The 10511-nt window shown below is 36.4% G+C and overlaps 1 protein-coding gene across 1 annotated transcript; it reads right to left on the minus strand.

Annotated features, from left to right (window-relative positions):
• Positions 1-4462: 4462 nt before the first annotated feature.
• Positions 4463-7496, minus strand: EXTL2 (exostosin-like glycosyltransferase 2). Its single transcript, XM_010286053.1, has 3 exons — positions 7088-7496; positions 5613-5683; positions 4463-5016 (listed from the first exon to the last, which is right to left on the minus strand). The coding sequence occupies exons 1-3, from the start codon at positions 7479-7481 to the stop codon at positions 4525-4527; spliced, it is 957 nt and encodes a 318-aa protein (XP_010284355.1). The 5' UTR covers positions 7482-7496; the 3' UTR covers positions 4463-4524.
• Positions 7497-10511: the final 3015 nt, after the last annotated feature.

Consider the following 10511-nt stretch of genomic DNA (forward strand, 5'->3'; position numbering starts at 1 on the left):
TCTCGGGGAAGCTGCTTGCGAACAGAAAGGGACGGCGCGCGCCCCTGCTGCGTGAAGCTCTTGCCGCACTGGTTCGAGCGATGGGCTCTCGCTCTTAGTGCGAAGTCGATCAGCGATGACGAGTTTCACGTAAGCGTCTAAGGCTGTCATAAAACTACACAAAGTTAAAAAGTGAAGGATTGGATTTCTGGTGGCTCATTTGGAAAAGCTAAATTAGCTTGTAGTCTGCAATTAACTTCCTGCCAAAGAATTAGAAACATTGAAGGTGTTAGAAATGCCTTTCTTGTACCACCCTCCCCTTTAGAAAGAACTCGTGTCAAACAGAGCAAACGGCCCACCTCATTTTTACAAGTAAACAAGCAAAAGGTTGCAAAGGAGAAGTACCTTGAGGAGAGAAAAAAAAATGCTATTCTTGCCCAAAACAAAAAAACCCCACCCTTGATACACCTTAAAAAGACATTGTAATACAAAGCAATATGCAGCCCAGAGGTCCACATTACTACCACCATGTTTTCCTAACACTACAACCTACTGTAACTACCAGTTCACATCATGAATTCTACTGTGTCTGCAGATGAGGCTAAACACGAGTGTGAAACACTTCTGATGCATCCATTTTTAGTCTAGTGTCATAAGCACTGGATAACCTTTAAAGCCTTACAATTATGCTGAAGTACTACATAAAATTCTTTTCTTATGCAATTGTTTTGTAGTTCTTGCTCGTTTTTCGCATTGGTTCTGATAATTTGTACCTGATGTTCTTACATTTCTTTTTTCCTCTTTCTTCATAGCTCCAGAACTAATGTTCCTCAATATGACCCTCTTTGGGCCTTGTCCTGTGAAATTAGGTAAGAAACCTCATTCTCAGTAGAAAGTACTATTCCATACAAGATGCTTGCAAGACTGAGACCACAGTCTTCTGTACAGCAAATTAAATAAAGGTTGTTGGAGGGTACTTGCTTTTTGTTAAAATCAATGTGTTTATCTTTTCCTATATTGTTCTATGTGACTTTCACTTGTATTTAACCCTTAATTAAATCAAACATTTCACTTTATTTACAAGCAATTCTTTATGGGGTAACATATCCTGTGTAAGAAAAGAGGTATCGATGTGTTTTCTCCATAAACATAGTTTTTTAACACCCTTTTTTATGCAAACTTTCAATACAGTTCAAGGTAACATACATTTCTTAGTCTGTGCTGGACTCTACTTGAGGGGAATTTGTATGAGCATACTCAAATTAGTTTAACTAAGGTATCTTGGGCAACAGAAGCAAAGATGGTGCAGTGTAACAAGCCAGCTGTCCAGTATCTAGAATCCCTAGATACATAGTTTGTGTTAAATCCTATTATTTGTAAATCCATCTAGCTAGGCTGGTGGATCTAAGAGGCAAACATGAGTAGAAACTGAAGCCCTGCTGTCAAATGTTTGTATATTGTTTATATATCTTTTGCAAAATTACAAATATTGTTTTGGTTGCATACAAGTTCTTGTTTGCAGCAATTAGCTAGAGCCTTTGTAAGCACAGAAAATACTTAATCTTTCTCTTCTTCCCTGTAAAAATACATACAAACTAACCTCCATGTTTTTTTGGTTTCAGTATTGTGTCATTCCATTTTAGTGCCATTATCTAACAGATTTCACCTGTAAAATGCTACCTTTAAGAACATTTTCACCTCATACAATTTTGTTACTATAATCAATTCCAATTACTATTTTTAACATTTAATGATACAAAATATCAAGGCTACAGTGACATCTTGTGGCATTTATTTAACTGTAGGTAAAGCAGAGATTTTGTTGTAGTCTTGCTGCATCTTTTTAAGACTATATCCTGATTTTTTTCAACAGGGAATTTTTAAGATACAATTTAGATACAATTTTTAAAATCCTGTGTTGCATAAACATTAATTTCTACAGAATATTCAGAGGTGGTGATGAATCTGTTTAGACTCCAAAATACTTCCAAATGACATCTAGATAATCTCTTAGAAGAAGTCATCACATGCATATCATTTTGTAAAAAATATAAATTCTCAGTAATATAATTCATTAAAGAATCTTAAGGCACTTTTATACCTATCAGGGGATAAAAAGTTACCAGTCTTTAAAAAATAAGCAAACAAACCCCTTTTGGTTCCTAAGCACAATGAATTATGGCTAGAGCTGAAGTCTTATCTTTGCATTTTCTTTGCTATCTGAGCTTAATTGCTTAAGGCTGTGTTTTTTGATGGACTTTTTCCTTATGAGAGGGCCTTAACTAAATTAAGTGAAAGTATGTGCCAACAAGTACACGTTTTTTTAAAAGTGAAATCTTGGTGCTGCTCATCTCTATGCAAACTGTGAACTTACTTTAGACATCTAGCACTGAAAAACTTGGTCAATATTCTGAAAACAAATACACTGCAAATCTCTTTTATGTATTTTATTTGACAATGGTACAAATTAAATTTACCAGTATAAGAAAAGCTTGTTCTATTAATTCTTTCACTAATACAGAAGAACAAAAGAAAAAAAAACAACAAAGCACAACCCACTAACCCAAAACAATTTCCTCCCCCCGACAAAGAACCCAATAGTAAGATTTGGCTGAGTTAACAGTTGATTTCACATTTTAAAAGTAAGGTAAACAACATCTGTGAGGCTTTACAGTTCTAGTCGATACTGCACAGAACTGAAATTGCAGAAGACCAGTAAATAAGTGAAGTGCAGTAAACTACTACTAGGAAGGTTGCATTTCTTGAAAGATCAGAGACCTATTTGTATACTACTTATCACTACAGCACAATAATTAAAATCTACTTTTCAGTATTACAACAAAATTAAGCAGACTTTACATTGCCATGTTAAGATTTTGCCCCTTAAATCTTGCAAAAGTACTAGGAAGACTTCACTGAACAGAAACTAAATCCTTTAACACTGATAGAACAAGGCCAAAGAATCCTCTGTTCCCCCAAAGAAACCCAAAGACTCACATCCAGAATCAGCCCTGCTGTAAAGAACTTGCACATTTGTCAACCACTTTTTATTCAGCTAACTTATTACAAAAAATGATAAAATTATATGCAATTTGTGCAGATGCTATTTGTGTATTAGGTATTAGCTGTTACTGACTGCCCATAGATAACTTTGAACTAAGAAAGAATTAAAAGCTGACGCAGATGAAACTAAATCTACTTTGGATGCCAGATTTGATTACTCTCTGTGATCCAGGAAAATCACCGTCTCTTGTTCTTTCTTCCATACCACAAAAAAGTTCTGTAACTGCAATGGAAAAGGTTTGTCCTGTCTATGTTAACACAACGTTTCCAGAACTACAGAGTCCGAATCTAACAAAAGCTGTAAATAATAGTTCTGTTTCTTGCTATAGATAAAGCCAGGAAATTCAGACAGTGATAACAGTCCAGCCCTGTCAGATACTACTGTACCTTACAATATTTTTTTTATAATGCTTTAACCATTCATTGCACATTTTAATTCTGTTGTCATAGCCACCAAAAACAGAGATGAAAGGAACCAAAAAGTAAAGTAAATAGCCATTTGAAATAGTTAAAAAACAGTAGACCTGTAATATTACAAAATGTACACTCTGTAACAAATGTAGAACAGCTTGCTCTTATTAGAAACTGTAAATAAGACATTTTTTTAAAAGTGAGGATTTTCTTGGTCACATCTTTGTAACAATGTCCATGCAAAATATCAAAATAAAACTAAGTACTAAAGAGAGTATTAATAATATCCCATCCATATAAACTTATATAAGCTTATATAAGTTTAATATTTTGTGTATTCATGTTTCTTACATTTCCGACTGCTAGGTTTTACCTTTCAGCTGCTTGCAGTGTTTCAGCAACTCTAGGCAAATTAATAATAGGAAAAAAAGCCACATCAGAGATCATTTTCCACTATCTCAGCAGTAGTAGATATTGCAGGCAATTGTTTTAGGACTATCTGAGATTAAGGTGAAGTACTCTTCTCTGGCTTGCTTTCATAGCAGCTTCAGGAACATTTCAGAATACAGAATAGCTTATATACAAACTGCAAAGGGGTTTTGTACAGGAGACTAGAAGCCTGGCCAACAGTTTACTGTAGCCCTTCTGTAGTTTTACTAGGAACTGGGTAAGAGGTGGTGAGGAAAGGAGGGAGAAGGCAAGGACACATCTCAACATGTACCTATCAAAAAAATGCCCAGATCTCGTTTGACTAGATATGTATATTAAAAAAAAAAATAAAAAATCAAAACATAGGGTAGGAGTGCATCTTTGCATGTTTCTGAAGAACTGGCTTAATTGTAAGAGCTTTTCAGCTAAACATTAGTATGTATTCTTTAAGTTTTCTCAAAACTTACCTTGGAAAATTAGTAAGAAGGGGAAAAAAAACCTGCACATAAAAAGCCAGATGGAAAAAATTCAGCGGCTACACAGAAGGATGGCCAAGATGCAGTAATTATACCTTCTTCTCTCTTTGAACTCAGTACGATTTACTGAGTATTGTTTAACATCCAACCCCTTAAATTCATTGGCTTACATTTTATTTTTGTGATTGGCATAATTAGGAAAACCAAACTGAGAAATCATGATATTAGAATATTTTAAAGGCATGCCATCATAAATATTAACAAGTTTATTTACACAGTAAGATCTCTGTAACAAATGCTCTGCTCGGTGCCACATTCCAGAATAGCCACTGTTAGTGTCTTTTTCTAAATTTCTTACATCAACAGGCTTCACAAACACTCCTGAAGGCTTTCCAGTATGCTTGGCTACCAGAAAATTCATGGCAATATCATCACAATTTTGAGTTTCATCTATTAAGGCATAAACAGCTTCTGGCTGTCTTTGAAAGTCTTCTAAATACCCACTATGAAAAAATGCTGCCCCGATAAGAACCATAGAATACTGATCTCCGTTTCCAAATCCAGGGTTCTGCAATTCAAAGCTGCCATAACTGTATACACCTGAAGGAGTAGAAATGTGCTTTCTAGGAACAAACCCCACTATATGCTCTGGAAATTGCTGAAAGAAAAAAGAAATTTAAAAAAATCAAAATGAAGCCCACACTGTGAAATGCGTGTTAAGTATTTTCGTTATAGAGATATATGCTTTTTTTTAAATGACAGAAGCACTAGATTATTGCCAGGAAAGAATAAAATTGTTGGCATATGGACCTTTGATCTGCATAAATATTGCAATTAAATACAGTTTTGCAAAACTGACACAATATGCCTCATTCCACATCATGTTGTGCAAAGAAACATCTATCCACAATTTGCAGCTGTATATTTGGCACTCAAAATAAGTTTACAGCCGATTTCTCTTAGAGAGAAAAAACACAAACACTTTCATTTTGCAGCCTACTATCAATTCAAATAAATGCAGCAGTCAGCAATTTCAGTGTTCATGTACAGGAAGAGTTAAGTTATAGATTACGGGTATAGCTGCTATTGAAGAATATTTTTTCAATTTCTACTATTCAATGCTTCAATCCTTCTAAAATTTAACTTTATAGCTAGAAAATCAATGGTAAAACATGATAGAGTATTACTCTAATTAAAAGCATTAATCTGAATTCTAACTCACAAATAAGTGCCTGCCAATGTGCAAAACATTACCTGCCAAACAGAAAAGGCAAAAGCAAGGTCATGAGCACTGACTAGTGTATCATCATCCATCATTAAAACAGCTGAAGGGAAGGAAAAAAAAAAAAGAAAAACTTTAATTTATCAAAAGTTTAAATACACGAGCACAGTATGCAGCACAGTATTTGACAAATTAGCTGTGAAACTTCTATAACCATTAAGCTGAATTGCAGAACTGAATTGTAACTCCTTGAAAGCAGATTGAGAAAACGTATTTAGATTTCAAAGCTAAAGCAAGGTTGCGGCTTTGTGGTAACTGGAAGCAAACGTAAGTTTTAGATTATTTGCCAGGCTGTGACAAAACTCAGCAACCTTTAATCATCTGTAGTACAGCAAGACAGGTATGTGTTGGAAAACTTGGAGTGTCTGGCAAAGCAACTTAAAATTCTACTAATCTTGTGTAAAAATACAACTAAAATGAAGAGGTAGATACCATTCTTAGTGTATGAGATTTATACGAGATTCTTAATATAAAATTTTACCCATCTCGGTACTTGCAAGTTCTAAATAAGCAAACTTAATGAATTGCACAGGCAACATTCAATATGATTAACTACAGAAGGAAGGATCTTTGCCTTAAATTTTAGGCAAAAGACTATCAGGAATTGGAAAAGGGAAGATATTCTTAGATCAGAACTCCAGACACATTAAAGCTTTTGAAGTTTATAGTCAGCATAAATCCTGTTACAGTAATAAAACACTTGGGAAGTTGAAGTTTATAGTGTCTTCCTAGAAGTCATGGGTTTTGAGTAGCAAGACATGTTAGGAAGGGGGCAGTAAATAGAATTACCTTTACTAATCATGAGTTAGGTCAGGTCTGTAATGCAACATAGGGGGTTTTGTTCCACTTGAAACAAACAGGGCTTATTGTTGTGCTTCTCCTGGAAAGAGCTTAGGAAGAATATTTAGATGAATAGCCAAAAGACTAGGGAAAATACTCTTAAAAAGGATGCATAATTTGAGGTAGAAAGCCAGCCAGCTAGGGAGGGAAGTTTCTCTGAAGAGCAGAGCATGCTTGAGAACTTAGTCTTAAAATGAATGGATTAAATCAAGTCTCTACCAGATGACTGAAGTCCAAATTAATGCAGAGACTCAACAAATGCATGCACTATGAATTTCAGTTTACACGATAAAGGGAAGAGAGGCTGAACTATCTATGTTTGCTTGACAAAGGAAATGGAGAACAGAGTTGCAAAAGCCCATGAAATGCATTTGACATCCCTCTTTTTTCCCCTTACTCTTCATTGTCAGCCCCTCTAGCCTGCTGGTGGTGGTGCTAATGTGCATCTGATATAACATAGGTTTCTTCTACGTTACCCACATTCTATTAAGTGACCCAACAGATACATGGATTTATTACATAGTATAACTCAAACCATCTCTCTCTTAGCATTCATGTTTTAAGTGTGAAAATAGTATTAGTAGTAGTGATATGAACTGCTGATTACCTTTTGTTTCCAGCTCAGGGAAATTCTGGAGTCTGTTCCTCATGCGATTTACAGTTTGAACTTTAAAGACAACAGGGACGGGATGAGGCCCCAAGGAATTCCACATTTCCTCTGGTACCTTCTCACCAATGTTGTTCCACACAACAATTACTTTATGCAGCTGGGGGATGGCTTGATAATGGTTTAAAAGCTTTAGCAGTAAGTCAGTTCTATTATATGTCTGCATAATAAGAGTAAATGAATCCAAAGCAGATTGACTCTGGGTTTTTGGTTCCCTTCTCAAATTGGGCATTTTGTCATCTTTGATATTGGGAAGCAAAGCTGTTAAAGCACCTGCCACTAGAAGTAAGACAATGATCACCACAGAAGTGAAGCGTAGCAGTCGGATTCCCATAACTCTTCCTGGAACTTTACAGAAGTGAAAATACCTTTAAAATGACAGGAAAGGAAAAGTCATCAATGTCCTGTATAGTTATCTCCCATACTTGACCAAAACTCCCACAATATTAAGTAGACTTTTAAGTACATAAAAGAGGAGGATTTTAGGACTTGGGCTAATTACTTTCAGCTATCAAGACAGATACTTCTGGTACTCAGTTTCTATGTTTACTTGCTTTTCACTTTTTTTAAACTTTGAATTTCATTGTTTTGTGAAAATGCATCTAGAGTAATTCTTTAACTCTAGATTGTTCATCATCTTGTATTTTCTCAGTACTGCATTTTTGATTGAACACTTATGTACCTCACCAAACCCATCCAGCTGAAATTAGAAAGCAAATTTGTAGAGATACAGTATTTTCAGCATTGCAGGACCTCTGCCTTAGCTGGGAAACATAAGGAAGAGAAGGTACCTCCTCAAGAGCTCTGGCAGAAAGGAGGAAGTTAAATGCTTTTTCTTTTTCCATTGCTTAGGCACCATACACAGAAGGAATAATCTTTATCACTGATTTGCTGGACATTTTGTCAATAGTTTGTGTATCTGCTCAATAGTGGTTATTAATGTGGGAAATACGATTCTGATCATACTAACTGAGGCTATTAACACAGGTGGAGCAGAAGAAACATGCCAAATGGAGAAAAATAGGAATGCAACAACATCAGTAACAGCTGGTCTGCTAAATCTGGAACTCAGTGGAAACTGGAAATGTCAGATGCTAGGTGCTATGTATCAGCTAACTGGGGGAGCAGCCTTAGCATAAGGCAGGGGTTTCTGGAACCTCCTGATTTTGGAACTAAACAGTTCTTAAAAAGTGGCTCCTACAGAGGTATCCCCGACATTCATGCCTCTTAGGTAGCACTCGCAGTTCTCCAAATTGTAATCTTAGCAGGATCCAGCAGCCACTGCATTCCATAGTTGCTCCTCAAATGTGTCATCCACATCTGTTCTTCCTCCTTTACTCGCCATATTAGTATGACTTGAATACAAGATGACTATTCTAAGCTTACTAGGAAACAGTTACTCATCTATACATATTACTCATGTTACTCCATTAGTATTTTCTAGGCTTTCAGTAGGGAATTCTGATCAAATTAAGTGATCCAGGACAGCCCCACCAGTTACACTTTTTGAAAGAATATCTGTGTGTTGTTTCACAAGTTCTTTTCACAAGTTTTAAAAAGTGTGTTCTTTCACATTTTTTTCCACAGTGCACATACTGTGCTTGAAAATATGAATGTAAATTATTTTAGCCTAAAAAAACTTCTCAACTTACCTCATGGTTGTCAGGTAGGATTGTTTTTCCCCTCTTGTTTTTACAGGACAGTTGTTTGTGATCTTTGAATCTGTTGGAAATTAAAGGGACTTTATAACTGAAGATCAACCGTTATCCCACATGCTACCCAGCATTCTTTTACAAGTGAACGTTCCCCTCAATTACTGATTGATGTATGCATTCTTGGCAATTATCCAATCCCTTTTCCTATTGCTCAGTTGAATAATTGTCTCTGCCTTTCAATGAACAATCCAGAAAGAAGTTATTACACCAGTTGGTTAGAAAGAAAAGCACAGCATACATCTCTGCTTGTAAAATTGTTGCTTCGTACCAATGCCGTGTTCCATCCTTAGGGTCCTACAGAGATACAAGTAGGTCTCCAGAACCTCACAGACTGTGCCTTCCCCAGGCACAACTAAAACATATATTTGGCTACCGCAGTCAGGCAAGTAGTCTCAATAAAATTATTTCCTTTCCTGGCTCATCCCCTTCACACTCTCCTTCCAGTAAGCTTACCAGTTGTGTTACGGGTTTAAGACACAACAGTTTGTTCTTCCCATCTGGTTTGGCAGCTTGGCAGAAAGGAAAGCAAATATGAGTGTAAGCACAAAAAGGAAGGATGCATAAGATGCAGGACTGCAACCTAAGAAGCCTGTGTCTGTCAAGGCTCCTAGGTTGTTGGACGGATTTTTGTTCTTTTAAGACTAGTTGAACAAAGAAAGGGAGTTTTTATTTTTTATTTAGGAATGAGTGCAAGAACTTGTATTTAGTAATTGAACCCATGTGAAATTTTGTAAGAGTAATTTGTTAAGGTTATATACACTTACTTCTTAAGAGTACAGAATTGCCAGTTTGTGTGGATACCAACCTGAATACATCCACACATAAAGGTTGTCCCAAATCTGAGTTCCAATTTTACCATTGACTTATTTTGTGAGGCTAGAGTGGTCATTGAAACTACTTCCAGAAGTTAATCACTTGTTTTGGTTGCTTCATTTTATAGGTGTGAACGGTCATGCCTGACTTCTAAAAATGACTGGCAGCAGTAGCTACTCAGCATTTCTTAGGACCACCATATCTTGGTCATGTGTGCTTTTAAAAAGGTGAACCTTAGACTCTCTTTCCCCAACTGCAACCTACACGCAACAATACTTACCAATACTACTGTAATAATTAATTAGTTAAAATTTAAAAGCATAATTAAGATGAAAGTATAAATGTTGTTTACTGTGATAATGAGACTTCCTGGCTTGCCATACATTCTTGCGTTTACTCAATTGCATACAATAGGCTGTAATGATAAGTAAGGACGATATTATTACATATTCTCTAATTAAAGTAAACGTCTATATAAAATCGTTAGAATTAGCATCATGGCACTTCCCAGTAAGAAAGCGTCGATCAGTTTTGCCACTTAAGTTATGAACTAGCAATGCAAGATTGACCTCTTAAAAAAATTCTTACAATACCCTCTGTAGGGAACACCTCTTCAAAACTGACGAAAATAAAAACTCCACGTCAAAATACTGTACTTTAATCCTCATTCCAAGAAAGAGACTTCGTGAACGGGCTCCCCTCCCTCCATGGGCAGCACCTCGTAACAGCATTCCATCATAATGCCATGCAGAAGCGAACAGCCTCCCTCCCGCGCAGCGGACACCGCCCCCGCACGCCGCCCAGCCCGGCCACCCCCTCACGCGCGGTTTCGCTCA

The sequence above is a fragment of the Phaethon lepturus genome, unplaced genomic scaffold (assembly GCF_000687285.1).
Source record: "Phaethon lepturus isolate BGI_N335 unplaced genomic scaffold, ASM68728v1 scaffold54030, whole genome shotgun sequence".
Classification (NCBI taxonomy): Eukaryota; Metazoa; Chordata; class Aves; order Phaethontiformes; family Phaethontidae; genus Phaethon; species Phaethon lepturus.

What these genes read in the sequence shown, in the direction of transcription:
- EXTL2 (XM_010286053.1), bottom strand. Translation starts at nt 7,481, where the DNA reads ATGGGAATCCGACTGCTACGCTTCACTTCTGTGGTGATCATTGTCTTA. An exon ending in CCCTGAGCTGGAAACAAAAG is followed by an intron (nt 5,684 to 7,087) that starts GTAATCAGCAGT and finishes CCTTCCCTTCAG; the next exon opens with CTGTTTTAATGATGGATGAT. An exon ending in TTGCCTTTTCTGTTTGGCAG is followed by an intron (nt 5,017 to 5,612) that starts GTAATGTTTTGC and finishes TTTTTCTTTCAG; the next exon opens with CAATTTCCAGAGCATATAGT.